The sequence below is a fragment of the Lycium barbarum genome, chromosome 11 (assembly GCF_019175385.1).
Source record: "Lycium barbarum isolate Lr01 chromosome 11, ASM1917538v2, whole genome shotgun sequence".
NCBI classification, from domain to species: domain Eukaryota; kingdom Viridiplantae; phylum Streptophyta; class Magnoliopsida; order Solanales; family Solanaceae; genus Lycium; species Lycium barbarum.
In genome coordinates, this window is record NC_083347.1 from 37,845,625 (window position 1) to 37,864,386 (window position 18,762).

The 18,762-nt window shown below is 36.8% G+C and overlaps 1 protein-coding gene across 1 annotated transcript; it reads right to left on the bottom strand.

The window, feature by feature from the left end:
- Positions 1-4,467: 4,467 nt before the first annotated feature.
- On the bottom strand, positions 4,468-17,251 carry LOC132617057 (translation machinery-associated protein 22-like). Its single transcript, XM_060331930.1, has 7 exons — positions 16,958-17,251; positions 16,793-16,855; positions 8,448-8,509; positions 6,281-6,362; positions 6,094-6,161; positions 5,937-6,020; positions 4,468-4,818 (listed from the first exon to the last, which is right to left on the bottom strand). The coding sequence occupies exons 1-7, from the start codon at positions 17,106-17,108 to the stop codon at positions 4,762-4,764; spliced, it is 567 nt and encodes a 188-aa protein (XP_060187913.1). The 5' UTR covers positions 17,109-17,251; the 3' UTR covers positions 4,468-4,761.
- Positions 17,252-18,762: the final 1,511 nt, after the last annotated feature.

Sequence of the window (18,762 nt, forward strand, 5' to 3'; positions counted from 1 at the left end):
AATTGAAGATTTGATAGCTAGTGGACCGGACCAAATGAAAGACTTTGAAGATATTTCCATGACCGAATATGATATGGGGGAAATTAACGAAATGATTCAAAATTAGTGATTTTATTATTCTACTATTTCTGTACAACTCATGTATTATTTGCAAGTTAAAAAAAACTACAACTTGCAAATAAATGTTATCCAAGAATGAATAAAATATATGGCTCATTGAGCTTTCTTCTATTTACTTGTGTTCATATTAAAAATAAAAACTAGAAAGTTATATACTTGAAAAATAACTAAAATATATTAAGAATATACTTATAATGTATAGTATACTATAAGTATAACTTAAACATATATATAAGTTATATATAACTTAAACATATTTATATATATTAAGTTATATAACCTAAGTATATTGATACATATATTGATATATATATATATAAGTATATTTTTACTATATTTTAGGTATATATATATATATATATATATATATATATGTATACGTATATACGAATTTATAAACTTAGAAAAAAATTAAGCTATAAATAACATAAGTTATAATATATAAGTTATAAGTATATATAGTATACTTAAACATATATATATATATATATATATATATATATATATATATATATATATATATATATATATATATAAGTTATATAACCTAAGTATATTGATATATATACGTATATTCTTACTATATTTTAGGTATATGTAGTATAACACTATAACTTAAGCATATAACTTAATATATATATGTATACACGTATATTATGTATTGCTGACTTGCTGTTAGCCTGTTAGTCAGTAAATATTTAAACTTTACTTATAAACTTGTATAACATATGTAAATATACCTACAATATACTAATAAATACTATAATATATATATATATATATATATATATATATATATATATATATATATATATATATATATATATATATATATATATATATATATATATATATAATACAAAAAATAATAAAAAAAAGGTTTTGGAGACTTTGAACCGGACTGATTCCGGTTTGAAGTTTCAAACCGGTAAACCGAAACCGGTTAAACGGTTCCGGTTTTTTAACCGGAAACCGGCCGGTTCCCTAACCGGTTACCGGTCCGGTTCCGGTTAAACCGATTAACGGGCTTACTTTTGGGTTAAAAGGAGAAGAATCGGTGTTACACAGTTCCACACTATTTTAGCCTATGCTTTTAGTAACATTATTTTTACAACAGCACCAATTCAAGTATATTAAGGCTGCATTTGTAAATGAACTGAAGATAGATCAAGTGAATATCGCTTTACATGATGTCTGAGCAAAAAGTCTTCCAACGTCACTTTCCAAAGTATTTTCCTAATTTATGCATGTAAATAATAGGAGTAATTTTTAAAGAAAATAATAGACATACTATATAAATTTATTTGTAAAAATAAAATGTAGTAGATTCATAGTGGGTTAATTCATGAATTTAATCAAATGGCGCCTTTTAATTTAACTAATTTTAAACTAATTAAGTAGGTTGCCACCATTTGAAAATAATACGAAGTAAATATCAAATTGGTATATATGAGAGGTAAAGCCAGGGAACCAACATTGTCCTAGACTCAGACTCACTTACAAGTCAATATGTGACAACAAGGAGTGTGAGCAAAATTCTGTGTATGCCACTACATTGTCATTAGTACGTAAAAGCGATGAAGAAAAAGAGTTTTGAAAAATAAAACAAAATTCGTTGGATATGGAAAGTGGATACTGTCTTGAAAATGCTTTGGCATATATAAACCTTAATGAACAACACGGCAAAATGTGACCCTCCTAAAAAGTAAAAGGAGCATGAATAGCATATAATTCTATACATACTAATACAATATACAAGTTTAAGTTTATCTACTATCATGTATTTATGCAAACTGTACATGTGCTGGGAAGAGGGGGAGGTAGACAGCTATGCTAAAGACTTTCTTGGATAACATAGCATTTGTATGAATCTTGATAGCAGTTTAATTCGTAGATTAATTTACAGGAGCATGTTGTTTTTTCCACCTTGACACTATTTTATAATAATCTAAATTAAAATACATAAAATAGTTTATATTATTATATCATTTAAAAGATAAATATAGATAACTATTAAACCTTATTAACTAATAAGTAGAATTAGTAATTTTAAAAATTAGACAAGTAACCTTGTACATCATCAAATGAAGCATGCGGGTTGAGCAAAATCACTCCGGGGGCAGATTTACCATGAAGGTCGGCAGAACCCAGTAATTTTGGTCCAAATCTTATGTTTATTTTTAAGAAATTCATTTAATATGTACAAACAGAGGCGGATTCAGCTTGTAACCTATGGATTCATGTGAACTCAATAATTCTTGCCCAGGCTCTGATTATGTATTAAAAATTCACTAAATATTTATAAATACTTGACTGCGAACCTAGTTTTATTATATATTAACTTGAGGTGTACTGTGGGAATTCATGACTTGTAAATTTTGAATCCACCTCTGTGTTTAAATTTTATATATAAAATCTGAAAGAATTAGAATATAAAACCCATAAACTTCATATTCTGAATCCGTAAATAAAGTAACTAGTACTAATTTGAGTCGTCAAAGGCAAGATGTCAAAAGGAAATTCGGGACCACTTTCATTTTCTGAAATCTGATGGTAGGACTTTAAAGGGAGGCGAAGAATTTTTTTTTTTTTTGCGCGGATTGCCCTTCATTTGGGGTAGTCTTTAATTTTTGCCCTTCAAATTGGTGGTCTTTAAGTATTGCCCCTCTCCTAACACTCTGAGGTTGTGGGTTCGAACTCCAGCTTAGTAAAAAAAATAAAAAAATCACAAGGCAGAATTTTCGCGAGGCAGAAGTAGGCAGAATTTTGCAAATCTGCCATGCAAATTCTGCCTATTTGGGCCTTAAGGCAGAATTTGCATGGACACAGGCAGAATTTCTGCCATGCAAATTCTACCTATTTGGGCCTTAAGGCAGAATTTACACCGGCTGAAATTCTGCCTATGTAGGCAGAAATTCTACCTGAAGGGTAAAATTTAAAGACCACCATTTTGAGGGGTAAAAATTAAAGACCGCCTTCAGCGAAGGGCAATCCTACAAATTGGCCAGAGCTCTTGAAGTCTACCCAATAGGGGAGATTAGAGGAAAGCTGAGGTATTCGTGCGCACATGTTTATTGTAGTTATTGGAAAAGTGAAAATAACTATGTAATTGTAAATAGATAGAGACTTGAATAAGTTCAAATTGTTTTTTCCTCCAACTTTATTTGAAAAAATCAAAGTTTGTCTCCCAACTTTAAAATATAGACAATTTTTCATCTCAATAAATTTCATAAATCCTTAGGGTCTACCGGAAACAATCTTTCCACCTCCCAAGATAAGGATAAGGTCTGTGTGCACTCTATCCTTCCCAGATCCCACTTTGTGAAATTTCACTGGGTATGTTGTTGTAATTAAATTTCATAAATTCCTTCAGTCTAAAACACATCTTGTTAGTGACTCCAATTATACTAATGGAGGCCGGGCCAAGAATCAAACATGAGTTTTAAGACTTTAAGGAGGTTAATCAAGTAGTAGCATGGGCAAACTCGCTAAAAAATGGACACAAAGAGGAAGAAACCAAATTTGGTTAAGTGTCGAGAAACAGAATGACAAAATGAAGAAATATTGCAGAGTTCTTCACATCACATAATTTGTCGGTAAGGGGTTCAATCAATCAAGATGATGATTTTAACGAAAAACAGATACATATATTCCTATTGGTTTTGAAAGACAGCTCCATCTATGATTTTTTCCTTTTTTGTGTAGCTGGCGAGCAGCCATCCACAACCAGGAACAATGTTGTCCTGCTGTAGAGACGGACCCCTCTTGCGTCTATTCCAAAATACAAAGTGATGCTTCTTTTTCCTTTCTTTCTTTTGGATTGTTTCATTTCCTTGTTAACTAGTGTGACACTGATGTGTCTCTGTCAAAGGTTTGAAGTATTACGAAGGATTCGTATCATCTACTCAAGAGTAGCAACACAAAGACTACAGCACAGTGGACACGTATTTGGATTCATCAATCAAATGAACACGTGTCTCTTCTTTCTTCCTCTCATTATGACTCAGAGTACAGATAAATGCACTTTGAGTTGGGTCAAATTGATAATGCAAAGAGCTGCTTTACATTACAACTTTGGGGGATCCATTTGCCCTATCAACCTTACTTCCTTTTTTTTGGGCTAAGATTAGATAATATCGTCCACACAAACAAAAGTTACATAGTTCCTACAGTATTCCTCTGTCCAATTACTATAGGGTTATTCATCTCACTGATAACCAATCTAGTCCACACAAACAAAAGTTACATAGTTCCTACAGTATTCCTCTCTCCAATTACTATAGGGTTATTCATCTCACTGATAACCAATTTAGTTCGCAATTATTGATATAAGAATAAATACTATCATCATTCAATAATAAGAGACAAACTATCACTAAATACAGTATAATACCAAATTTCAGAAATAAAATAGTACTGCAGCAACTGTACAAGCAGATATGCTGCAAACCAAACCATATCTAAACTGCAAAAACTCATTCTGTTTTTGGGTTCCCTTAGTTGCTGTAGGGAAAAGGGTTCGACGGGATAGGAGCATCAATAGCTCCAATACAAACTCTCATTCCAAAATTTTATGTATTCATATGAGCATCACATTAATAAAACACCTTGCTGCAAACAAGAACAAAGAATCTCCTAAGTTTATGCAGCGGGAACCTTTTTTCCATCTTCTATAAAGAATATTGCAGATTCTGGAACCTGAGAACCACAAAGAAAACATCTTAAGAAATCATGAGATGAAACCATGATGATTTGAAGTTAAAGTTTTGTTTGGACATGCAATTTGGATTTCTTAAACTGTATTTTTTCTTATAGACATAAAAACCCCACAAGTTGTGAAAACCACAAAAACTTTCTAATTCTTATACAATCTTACCAAATGAGCAAGTCATAGTTCATAACAAAATTAATACGCTACTAGAAGACCTTTCTAAAAATTACAACATCAATAGTTATAGTGTAACTACTCTTTAATATAATCCTCCCACATGGTTGGTGAGAATACATTTGTTATAAATATACTACCAACTTGTAGATCTTTTAATATTTCATATAAATGGTTGGTAAATATATCTATCAACTTATGGATCTATTTTTACAAAATATAAACTTATGGGTCAACTTTAAATTTGAATTCCAAATCATGCCTTTTTAGATGATTTGGGATTTCATCTCATGAGATGAAATCACATGTCCAAAGGCCTACTAAATAATAAGGAACTTCCCACACAATTCCATGTCCATCTATGTGAAGTTTCAATGAAACAAAGTACTAGAGAAAGAGTACACCCACAGGCTCAGAAAATAGAAATAGCAGGAAAGAGGAAGTTATGGTTAGCCTCTTAATTATTTCTTCCCGATTTGGTTAAATTCTGAGGGCACTAAAGTACTGTTGACGTAAGAAATGGACCAAAATCTAAAGTATAGAATAAATTTCAGATCTGGTGAAGCTCTTATCAGACTGGAGGGGACACAAAGAAATGTTAAATTTCAAGTAGACTGAAATCATGCCTTATTCTATACTTTAGATTTTTGCCTTGACCGCATATTTGGCAAGAGGAATGCAATCTCTGTCAATTGCAGTTTCTTTCTTAGACAAAGAGGAAGAAATTTGACTTTCTTTCTTAAGATAAAGAGGAAGAAATTTGACTCATTCTGGTGATATTTTTATTACCTTTTTTCCACAACCGACTCATTCTGATGGTTAAAAAATACAGCTATAAAATCAGCCATAATATTCTGTAATACTAGTAAATAACCAGCAAAAAACACATTTAAAGGCAAAAATCTGAAGATAAGAGAGAAATTAACATTACATCGGGCCAGGTTTTTGTAATAAAGTCCACAACGTCATAAGCTATGTCTCCTTGAACATCAATCTGCTCCTTCTCAGTTGGTCCCTAAAGGGTGAATGCAGGTCAGGCATACAACAAACTTGTAGTAGAGAAAATCAGAAACCATAACTCAACGCACCTTCACCAAGGAAGCTCCAGTAGCAAACTTTTTACCAAGCTTTTTGGAAGCATCGCTTAGTTTAACACCTTAAATGTCAAAAAATTAGCGAAGCTAAGAATTGCAGCAACTTGGAAATCTAAAAGGATCTAAAGAAAGAACACACATTCTGCAACATAATATACATTAAATTATAGGTATTTGCTACCAAAAAGTTCGAGGCCTTTGATGGTTGTGATGCTTTTCCGCTTGTTCCGCGTCACCTTTTCAATAATAATTTCTTGCTTGTCCTACAAAATAATTCAACAACTTATCACCAATTGTAGCTAAGTTCAGGAGCTCTAGTCCTGGGCACATTTAAAGGCTGATTGTAGGAAGTTGGAACATTGTGGATCACTTGTGGATATGTCACTCGCCGTTCTACATTTGTATGGCAAACTAGATCATGCCAAATGATTTGCAGTCATACTGCCATACAAAAACTTCTGAAATCGTACCTGTACTTATTAGCTGATTATTCCATTGTTGAAGTTAGTCGCCAAATCGATTGAAGCATCTGAGATGAGAATTCTTTTAAGAAACCTACTCTATGTTTTTTATCTTTACACCGAGGGTTACAGAACAGAGGACCCCTCTCTGCCAGGTTTAATAGCTTTGGTTGAAAGAAGCAAATGCTTGATTTAGAAGACTGAAAAAGATCGATACATTAAGTCAAACAATTTTAACTCACTAATTTGGTACTAATGATTTTCATCTCTGCAATGAAACTCTAGCCTAAACCTATAAACGCGAACTGATTATGGAAAGTGTCTTTGGCAGTTGCTGAATACTAGCTGACAGGGATTTTTGTGGGTAAAAATGATTCTTATAAGCACTATTGCTTTCAGTTAGTGTAGTACTTTAATTAGTCCTTATACACTGCCTTCTGACAAGAAAGGTCGATCCTGACCCCAACCTCCTGAGCAAGCTTTCCTTTTTTCTCATTGACAAGGAAAAAAACCCTTATAAAACACAGTAGCTCCAGCTTTCAAGTATGTTCAACCAGGCAAAATAGCATCCAGGAAAATGTCATAATGAAGAATAAACGCATCATCGCAACTTATTTTTTCATGATGGCAAAAGTCTTAACTTTTTCATTAGCATCGTCCACATTCACAATATGTTGGTCAAAGTATAACCATACAAAGGAAGCTAAATAACATAACTGAGGAATAAAGCTGACACATATGTAATACAAAATTTTATACGAGACTCATGACAGAGTTATCACTAAGCTGGAGGTTTCTAAAGGTTTTGGTTGAGCAAGACCAAGACAAAATATTTGAAGTGCATGTTCAGTGACATAACACATGAGGCTAGAGTGGAAGTGAGGCTCGATACCCAGGCCATCCAAAAGAAAAGAAGTTTCAAGTACCTCAGGTCTATCATCCCAGGTAACGAGGAGATTGACGAGGATGTCACACATCGTATTGGTGCAGGTGTGGAGGTTCATATCCGGGGTCATGTGTGATAAGGTACTACCAAAACTTAAAGGCAAGTTCTACAGAGTGGTGGTTAGACTGACTCTGTATGGAACGGAGTGTTGGCCACTCAAGAACGCTCATGTTCAGAAGATGAGAGTTACGGAAATGTGGATGTTGAGATGGATGTGTGGTCATACTAGGAGAGATAAGATTAGAAATGAAGATATTCGGGTAAGGTGGGAGTGACCGCGATGGAGAACAAGACGCGGGAAGCAAGACTGAGATGGTTCGGGCATGTGAAGAGGAGGTGCACGGATGCCCCAGTACGGAAGTGTGAGAGGTTGGCTATAGATGGTTTCAGGAGAAGTAGATGTAGGCAGAAGAAATATTGGGGAGAGGTGATTAGACAAGACAGATATGACCTTAGATAGGAAGTTGTGGAGGACGCGTACTAGGGTAGTACGTTAGTCGGTAGTTGAGAGTGTTGTCTCTTAGAGTTTCTTTTATACTAGTAATTGGAGTATTACTCTTGTAGTTCCTTGTTATTCGATTTCAGTTACTATTTATTGTTTCTTGTACCTCAATTATTGTCTTACTTAGTTGTAGTTATTTCCTTTTCTCGAACTGCTTGAAATGTTTTTCCTTGAGCCGAGGGTCTATCGGAAACAACCTCTCTACCTTCCAATGTAGGGGTAAGGTCTGCGTACACACTACCCTCTCCAAACCCCACTAGTGGGATTACATTGGGTATGCTGCTGTTGTTGGAATCAACAGGAGGAATTCTTCCAAGAAAGTCACCACAAAAAATTTGTGCCATGTCCTGTATTATCATTGGGATGGGACGGAGCCATAGAAACCTTAAAAGAGAAATTTCCACGCTTCAGATAACAAGAAGTATTTGACAGTTCTTACTTTCTTTTTTATCTTTCCACCAGGAAGACGCTTGACTTCTTCTGGTTTAGATGCTGAATAACCTGATCCAACGAAAGGAAGAAAGAGGATGGATAAGAACAAAATTCAATTTTAATATGCAAATTCAAAAGGCAGATTAAACAGAATTCCAAAATTAGAGCCCAATTGGATTGGCTAATTGTAAATAGTTGATGAGCTTTAAGTGTTGAAAAGCATAATGCGCTGAAACCGATTTTATATATAAGCAGTTATGTATTCGGATAAAAGTGTTGAAACTGCTAATAAGCAGTTGATTTCTTTGGTATAAAAGTGCCGATAAGCAGTTCCATCATGCATATGGTAGACAATTTGGAAGGAGAGGAATGGGAGGTGTTTTGAGGATAAATTTAATACTCTGCAGAAAATTAAGTGGAACTGTATTGCAAATTTTCATTTTTGGTGTAAAGAAGCAAATGTAGAGGGAGCAGAACAGTTGGTAGACTTTTTAGGAAGCATGTAAATAGTTTTTATCTTACTGCTCCTTGTGGACAACTTTTTGGAGGTCTCCAACATATCCTTAATGCTGAGGAATACAAATTACCAATTTTCAAAAAATAAAAGTGCCGATAAGCTGTTCTCTTATCAGAATGACTAAAATACCTTAAAAAGTTCGCTAAGAATTACAACAACAACAACAACATATCCAGTGAAATCCCACAATGTGAGGTCTGGGGAGGGTAAAGTTCGCTAAGAATTATAATTTAAAAATATCCTTGTTAAAAAAAGGAGTGATGACGAATACGAAGTACAGAGGAAGTTAGGAATTTTGTTTTAGGAAAGATATTTTGAGAAATAGAGAAACTATTTAGGATAAAACAGTAAAATATTGATCAAACCAAAAGTGCTTATAAGCTGAAAAGCTATAAGTTACGGATGACCAGCATATGGCTTTTGGCTAATTTTGGCTTATAAGCACTTTTGTGGTCCGGCCCTTCCCCGGACCCTGCGCATAGCGGGAGCTTAGTGCACCGGACTGCCCTAAGTACTTTAGTGTTTACCAAACGCGTAAATAAGCTAAAACTGCTTATAAGCCAGTTTGATCAGCTTATAAGCTTAGCCAAACACCCTCTTAATCCTAGAGTTCTTTGTTGAAAAGGGTCATTTACTACTATTGGCCCCGTTACGAAAACCAATCCAGCATAAACTTGACATGATAACAGAATATTTATTTTGAAATTGGACATGATACAGAATATTATGATGTTCAAAAACACAATAAGAAGTAAAAGGCCGTCGGAAAAGATAACACTGATACATTAAAAGATTATCTTATCACCATACAGTAGGAGGTCAGAAAGGGAAAAGAACAAAGAGGGACAAAAAGAATAAATGGAATATGGTAATTTATAAACCAACAGGCATGGCTCAATAACGAGAACAAAAATATTTCAACTCAAAGTTGTAGAACGAAAATTTGATATTCAAAAGGGAAATCGACGTCTCTTTACATTCCTATGCATCAATTCTTTTTTTTTTTTTCCCCTGATGAATATCAATTCCTCTCCCTTTATCACTATAATGTAGGGAATATGGTCTGCCAGCTTCAGTGCTTTAAAGAAGCTTCCAGCCTACTTTAAAAAAGCTTCTCATATTTGAAGCTCTAGTACTTAGGTAGTGCTCGGTTGACAAGATTGTTCTGTTTTGTCTCAATTGTTGGAGAAAAAGAACAAAAAGGACAGAGTTGTTTGGTGACTAAAGGAGGTTCTGGGAAAAAACTCATAAAACTACCGAGTCAGCTTAGAAAAGGGCCCCAACATGCTGTCCCTGTTTTGAAGGAAACCTAGAACACATGATTGATTATTCATTAATGAGTTCACAACTTGAAAAAACATCAGCTAACAAATTATTTGGATTACTAAAACAAAATCCTTTGATCTCACCGTCGATCTCCTCCTGCCATCATCTTTATCTTCAATCACACTCTTTTTAGCCCTCTCTCTCACATGCACCTTAATTTTGGGGAATCACTGATTCCCAACCACAACTCACGACCCAACTCCATCCGCTGCAGTTTTATCTTCTCCAGCAAACCACTTCAACTTGGTAGCAATGACCATAATTCTCTTCAATAAAAAATTTGTAATGGTTATGGGAGATTGGGAGGGTTAGACCCCTTTTAATTATTTTTTCAATCAAAGATTTGGAATGGTTATGGGTGGGTGACCCCTCCTAAGTTTCTAACTCCTTCCTACTACCTTCCAGTTCATTTTGCTCAAGTTTCATTATAATTCTTTTCTTTTTTCTGAAAGAAGATAATCACGAACTCTCCGACCACTCCAAAGTACTGCCAAACCTTAGAAGTCAAAACCAAAATTTGAAATCAGATGATTCTGTGTAAGAATTGAAGTGGAACGAATGAACTAAACAGACCCCTGATGGTACAAATTTTTTACACACCTTTCAAATTTCGTATACACTAGGCATATATTTAAAAGTGACTGAGGTATTTAAAAATGTTTGAGCTAGAAGATTAAGCTTACGCACCAAATTTATGTTGATTTGGAAAAATGTTTTCATGCTTTAAATTTTGTGTTATTGCATTCATTAGCTTACCAAGCACCAGATAAATTATAACCTATTGGTTTGTATTGCACCTTGACAGACAATGTCAGGCCTTCAAATTTTATTCAAGAAATTGACATTATTACCAAGTATCTCCAAAAACTATAACACTTAAGCAGTTGCAAAGAAAACCACAATATTCTCCCCTAGTTCCTCTCAACAAAACTGCTGGTTATATGAAGTAATGTTTTTAAGAAGGTGAACTGAGCAGCAGTTGCAAAGAAAACCAAAATATTCTCCCCTAGTTCCTCTCAACAAAACTGCTGGTTATATGAAGTAATGTTTTTAAGAAGGTGAACTGAGCCTTCATATAATGTAAAACCTGGCACAAGTACTACTCACCCACTGTTTAAAGTTCATAATTTGTGCACATTTGTCATAGATTCTACTAATTGTTTTTCCAATGAGGTGAAATTCTGTGGAGCAATATTCAGTAGAAGATGATCCCTTCTGTAATAATTACGCAGATTTTTTGCTCTGCCAGTTTTCCCTTCAAATGTGTGTCAGAAAGGTACTTAGATTTTAACTTCATCTCTTCTTCTTTTCTGTTTCAAAGAAATACATGGGTCTGTTTTCAGTTACATAACTTAAGACCTAGGAACTTCAATATCAGAATATTCATATGCAAAAGCATTTTCTAAATTACGTAGAGCTTAGAGACTTCAGAACAGTATCATGAAACTACATCCCAATATATATATATATATATCTTATTCTGAGACAGCAAAAACAACTTATCGGGATAGGTGGAGAGAAAATGTGAAAGTAGAACGTTCTATAAGAGGCAACAGAAAAGTCAACCAACCCACAAGCTCTAGTACTTTACAGTGCTAGAAACCAGCTTCTAGTATGAGGATTCTTGGATTTCACGAAGGCAAAGCAAATCTGGGCCAAATAAACAATACATGTAACATTCTCTTCACTTTTCAGCCTAAGGCCCCAAAACATTATTTGAAGTAGTAACTTTGAAATCAAATCCTATTCACAGAATTCAAACTAATTCCCCTCCACACCCAAACGCCCCCCTGCAGAAGGATGTAGCAGCAGTTGTCATCTTTGGTCACTGTGCTAGTTACACAGAGTTGCTCTGGAAAGACCTTCATGTTAGTTACTTAACAATTGTAAGCAAGTGGAGGTTTTGACCTCGAATGGAACCTTCCCAAACAAGAGATACATAGAAAACCTATACATCTTTGTGACCAAACTAAATAAACGAAGGCCTTGCACCACTTACATAGCTTCAAATATCACTCCACAAGAAGTTATGTGGATAACATGGCGGAGCACTACTCCAATGAAGGCAAAGAGAAATCAATCATATAATAGCATAGGACTATGCTGCTTTCATTCGTGGAGATCACACAAAAAAACTCTTTTATTAGATTTCTGTGTATACTTCTTGTTAACCAGGCCTCTTTTGGCTATACAATGACATGAAAAAAAAAAAAACAAAGACCTTCCACCAAAATGATCACCACATAGGACATTATAAAAATAAAAGATTCAACTTCTGAAGAGGAAAAAACCAATTGAATTTATAAAAACAGGGGCATCAGAAAAGAGATTGAGAAGAACGTCCAAACTAAGGGAATACAACTGGTAACGACTCAACGACATACCTAACCATTTGTCAGACCTAGACTATAGCAACTATGCCTCAATCCCAAATAAGATGGGGTCCACTATGTGAATGCCCACTTATTCATTTAAGCTCATTCATATAGGTCGAAGTATAGAAATAGGGTGGGCATTTTAGTAGATAGTGATTTAAGGGACCAGGTGGTAGAGGTTAGGAGAGCCACTGATAGGATGATGTCGATTAAAGTGGTCGTTGAAGGGCTCACTTTGAACATTATTAGTGCATATGCGTCGCAAGCGGGCTTAGGCGAGGAGGAGAAGAGGCTCTTTTGGGAGGATTTGGACGAACTAGTGGGAGGCATACCGCCTACTGAGAAGTTATTCGTGGGAGGTGATTTCAATAGGCACATCGGGCCTATTTCGGGAGGTTATGACGATGTGCATGGAGGCTTTGGCTTCGGGGACAGGAATGGAGGAGGAGTCTCACTTTTGGATTTTGCAAGAGCTTTCGGGTTGGTGATAGCCAATTCGAGTTTCCCAAAGAAGGAGGAGCACTTGGTAACCTTCTGTAGTTCAGTGGCTAAGACCCAAATAGACTTTTTACTCCTTAGGAAGGACGATAAAGGTCTGTGCAAAGACTGCAAGGTCATTCCGAGCGACTATCTTACAACCCGACATAAGCTCTTGATGATGGATTTAGGGATCAAGATGACGAGAAAGAAGAGGGTCGTGGATGACCGACCTAGGATCAGATGGGGGAGTTTGACCACGACTAGTGCCGTGGAGATGGGAGAGAAATTGAAGGTTATGGGGGCCTGGGATAGTAGTGGGGATGCGACAAGTATGTGGGATAGGACGGCTAGTTGCATTAGGGCAGTAGCAAGGGAAGTGTTGGGGGTCTCGACAGGTAGTCGTGGCCACCATCAAGGGAACTGGTGGTAGAATGGAGAAGTTCAAGGGAAGGTGGAAGCAAAGAAGGTGGCGTATGCGAAGTTGATAGAAAGCAAGGATGAGGTGGAGCAGTGGACGAATAGGGAACTTTATAAGATGGCGAGGAAGGAGGCGAAGTTGGCGGTTGCGACGGCAAAAACGGCAGCTTTTGAACGCCTTTATGCTGAACTAGAAGAGAAAGGAGGGGATCAGAAATTGTTCAGGCTAGCCAAGGCGAGGGAGAGAAAGGCACGTGATGTGGTTCAAGTGAAATGCATCAAGGACGAGCATGGCAAAGTATTGGTAGAGGAGACTCTCATTAGACGGAGATGGCAGTCATACTTCTCCAAACACTTAAATGAAGAAGGGGACAGAGACATTGTGTTGGGAGATTTAGAACATACAGGAAGGCGTCACGATTTTGGGTATTGCAGGAGTATTAAGGTTGAGGAAGTTAAGGGTGTTGTTCGTAGGATGCGCAGGGGAGGAGCGACCGGACCTGACGAGATTCCTGGGGAATTTTGGAAGAGTGCGGGCCCGACAGGTTTGGAGTGGCTGACTAGGTTGTTTAATGTCATCTTTAAGACGGCAATGATGCCTGAAGAATGGAGGTCGAGTGTAAGGGTCCCTCTATACAAGAACAAGGGAGATATCCAGAGTTGCAACAACTATAGAGGTATCAAGCTGCTAAGCCATACTATGAAAGTGTGGGAAAGGGTGGTGGAGATAAGGGCGAGGAAAGGCGTGTCTATTTCAGAGAATCAGTTCGGATTCATGCCGGGACGCTCAACTACAGAAGCCATCCATCTTGTGAGGAGACTGGTGGAGCAGTATAGGGAGAGGAAGAGGGACTTACACATGGTATTCATCGACCTAGAAAAGGCTTACGACAAAGTTCCAAGAGAGATCCTATGGAGATGCTTGGAGGCTAAAGGTGTACCTGTGGCGTACATTAGGGTGATCAAGGACATGTATGAGGGAGCCAAAACCAGGGTAAGGACAGTAGGAGGAGACTCAGAGCACTTTCCAGTTGTGATGGGGTTGCATCAAGGATCAGCTCTTAGTCCGTTTTTATTTGCCTTGGTGATGGATGGATTGACGTGGCAAATTCAAGGTGAGGTGCCATGGTGTATGCTTTTCGCGGATGACATAGTCCCGATCGACGAGACTCGTAGCGGAGTTAACGCTAAGCTGGAGGATTGGAGACAAACTCTGGAGTCTAAAAGGTTTAAGCTGAGTAGGACCAAGACAGAGTACTTAGAGTGTACGTTTAGTGAACCACCTCAGGAGGTTGGCTTGGAACTGAGGCTTGGTACCCAAGCCATCCAGAAGAAAAGTAGTTTCAAGTATCTTGGGTCTATTATGCAAGGCAGCAGGGAAATTGACGATGATGTCACACATCGTATTGGGGCAGGGTGGATGAAATGGAGGCTTGCTTCCGGAGTGCTATGTGATAAGAAGGTGCCACCACAACTTAAGGGCAAGTTCTACAAAGTGGTGGTTAGACCGACTATGTTGTATGGGGCGGAGTGTTGGCCAGTTAAGATTTTTCACGTTCAAAAGATGAAAGTTGCTGAGATGAGAATGTTGAGATGGATGTGTGGCCACACCAGGAGTGACAGGATTAGGAATGAGGATATTTGGGACAAGGTGGGAGTGGCCTCGGTGGAAGACAAGATGCGAGAAGCGAGATTGAGATGGTTTGGGCATGTGAAGAGGAGAGACACAGATGCCCCAGTGCGGAGGTGTGAGAGGTTGGCCATGGATGGTTTCAGACGAGGTAGGGGTAGGCCAAAGAAGTATTGGGGAGAGGTAATTAGACACGACATGGCGCAGTTACAGCTTACCGACGACATGACCTTAGATAGGAGGGTTTGGAAGACCCACATTAGGGTAGAAGGCTAGTAGATAGTCTCATTATCCTGTCTTATTAGTAGTCGCATTATCGTAGTATAATTTCTTGTGCTCTAATTTATGCTATTATCTGTTATTTCCTGTGCTTTGATTATTCTATGTTATCTGTGTCGCTTGCGTTACTTCATTTCCATATCGCTTTGAATCTCTTAGCCTTATCTGACCTCTTTTTATGTTTTTTATTGAGCCGAGGGTCTTTCGGAAACAGTCGTCCTACCTTGGTAGGAGTAAGGTCTGCGCACACTCTACCCTCCCCAGACCCCACGTTGTGAGATTTCACTGGGTTGTTGTTGTCATATCATCATCATACTAAAGAAAATAAAAGTGAAATAAAGTTAAATAGATGTGTATAAATAATAATAATAATAATAATAATAATAATAGTAATAAAGTTATCTAACAAGTCTAAAATCTATTCTCAACTAGTAGATATCACCGACATGGATCGTTTCTTTCCAATGTGCCTTATCTGTAGTTAAGTCTGCATTGATACCTAGGACTTGTAGGTCTTTCGAGACAACTTCCTTCCATGTGATGTTAGGTCTACCCTATCCCCTTCGAACACATTCACTTACCAATGTTCGACTTCCACACCTACGAACCGGTTCACACCCGTGGGTCAACGAAAGACATGTCCAAACCATCTCAAGCGACCTTCTCACATTTTACCCTCAATTCGTGCTACTTGCACCTTTTGGCAAATGTGATCATTTTTAATCTTATCTAATTTTGTATGACCGTACATCCATCTTAGCATCTGCATCTCTAGGCTCACTTATCTTGTGGATATGTTGGACTTTAGCAGCCCAATGTCCACTACTTTATAGCATCGTCAGTCCTATAACTTTCACTTTGGTAAGCATCCTTCTATATTTAGAGAAGCCAATCAAACTAAACAAGAGTACACCTAAGTTTAACTAAAATCAACAACAACAACAACAACAACAAACCCAGTATAGTCCCACCAGGTGGGGAAAGTTTAACTAAAATCATTTCATTAAATTATACTCCCTCCGTCTCAAAATAAGTGTTGTTCTAGCAAAGAAATTTTATCCCAAAATAATTGTCGCTTTAGGAATTCAAGACAAAATATAGTAATTGTTTCCAACTATACCCTTATATTTTTTGAAAATACTTCTTCTTAATAGTGCTCAATTCTCAAGAAACATCTTCTTGTATTTGTTGTTTTTCTTAATGGGCGCGAAAAGAGCTAAAATGACACTTATTTTCTTATTTTGGGGACGGAGGGAGTATATTCATATTACACAAAGTTTGCGAGGTATATGACTAGTCTATAATTAAAATGACAAATGGGGTTTCACCTTGAGAGATTGAAGTCGACTGAAGCTTATCAGACACTTTATCTGTTTCTGTTCCGTTTGATTCTGCAAAAAGACACAAAGAAACAAAATCCCAAAGGATAAGGAAAATGGACTCTACTTACAAAATAAAATCATAAACAGGGCTTTCATAGGGTCATAAGTAACCTTTGAGGAGATCTGGGTAGAGATGGGGTGCGTTTTGGATCAACCAGGGTTTGCATTTATCAAAGTCAGGTCCACCGAACTCACAGTACTCAGCTGGTAACCCGCACACCCCACAGTATAGTACTTCAACTGGCTGCGGCTTCTCTGCCATTACAGATCGAACTCAACTAATGGAATTATGTGATGTTGTCGAGTTCTGAAGCTAATTATGGGAAGAAATGGAATGGTGAGGTTTCTTTTATAAACCAAATTTCGAAAAACTGAAAAAGGAAAAGAATACAACCAGTAATAGGGGTGTCAAATTTGGAGTAACAGGGGTGTTAAATTTGGCCGTGATGACCCGCCCAATCCGCCCAAATTTTTATGGGTTGGGCTTAAGATAATTTTATATTGGGCTGATTTTAGCCCAACCCAGCATAACTCATTTTAAAGTGAGCTCCAACTTAGTCCAATACTAGCCCATTTTTAAGATTTACTTAAATTTGGGTTTATTGCTTGAGATTTAGTTTATTTGTTTAATATATACACTTTTCTTGTATCATGTATCTTATAAGTTTGTGGTGTGTTCAATATGAAGGGAAATATTTTTCACGAAAAATGTTTTTCTCGCAAAATATTTACCATGAAAATTGTTTTCTTAAAAAATATTTTCCACAAAAAATCCGTAAAAATAATTTTCAAGAAAATATTTTTCGCAAAAAATGTATTTCTAGAAAATATTTTTCAAAAAAATATTTTTCTAGAAAATAGACCCTTCAAAAAAATTGGGTCAAGTTGGGCGAGTCATAACCCAGCCCATTTTTAGTCCATTTCAGCCCAACCCAATTCAGCCCAAATAACTTTTGGGCCAATGTTAGCCCAACCCATTTATTACCTCAGCCCATTTTTATTGGGCCAATTTCAGCCCAACCCGCCCATTTGACACCCCTAACCAGTAATGTGCTTTGCTCAATATTGAATAACAAAAAGTTTGAGATTTAATTTTTGGACCAACAAGAGTTGTTGTGGCGGAACGAATGGTTCTCTCCCCTTTAAGTAGATTTATGTGGCGCCTCAACGTGGTATCAGAGACTGGATGGGGTAAACTAAAAATTTCAAGCTTTATAACTATTGTTTTCTGCACTATTTAACCTTTATTTTGGGCACTACATTTGCTTTTTGATATCGTCAAAAGGGGGGAAAATAAAGATAGCAGTTCATATATTTACACTCGATAAAGCTGCACAAAGTTTTCATATGATACAGTTAGGACATTGTCACGACCTAAAATTTCAAAGTGGTCCTGAGGCACCTATCCTAACTCGTAGAACCCAAGTAAAAGTCAAAGTCTTTCGACAAAACATAGAAGCGGAAGTAAAGTAAAATAACCCTTAAGTCAATAACAAGGTCTCATAATTCCAAAGAAATGCCTCAACGGTCGGCAGGAACTCGTCCACTACTCGAACTCGGAGTAGAACCTGCACACAAAAAGGTGCAGCAAGTGTAAAGTGAGTCCGGGAAAACACGTGTACTTAGCAGGCATCATTGACCTGCCCTAAACTTAAGCGATGATGAGGGTTGATCCTTCCTATACTCACCTCCACACTTCATTAATAACCAATTCAACAATTCATAATCGCTTAAGCAAATAAGAATAGAAAGTCTAAAAATCAAGTAAGTCATAAAACGCCGATCTTCTCAAGAACCCATATAATAGTCAAGTCATGATAATGCAATCAAATAAGAATGGTATGCAATACAAATGTGATGCGATGCAATGGACAATATGCACCAGTATGTACACGCTCCTGCAGTAGGTTTCACGT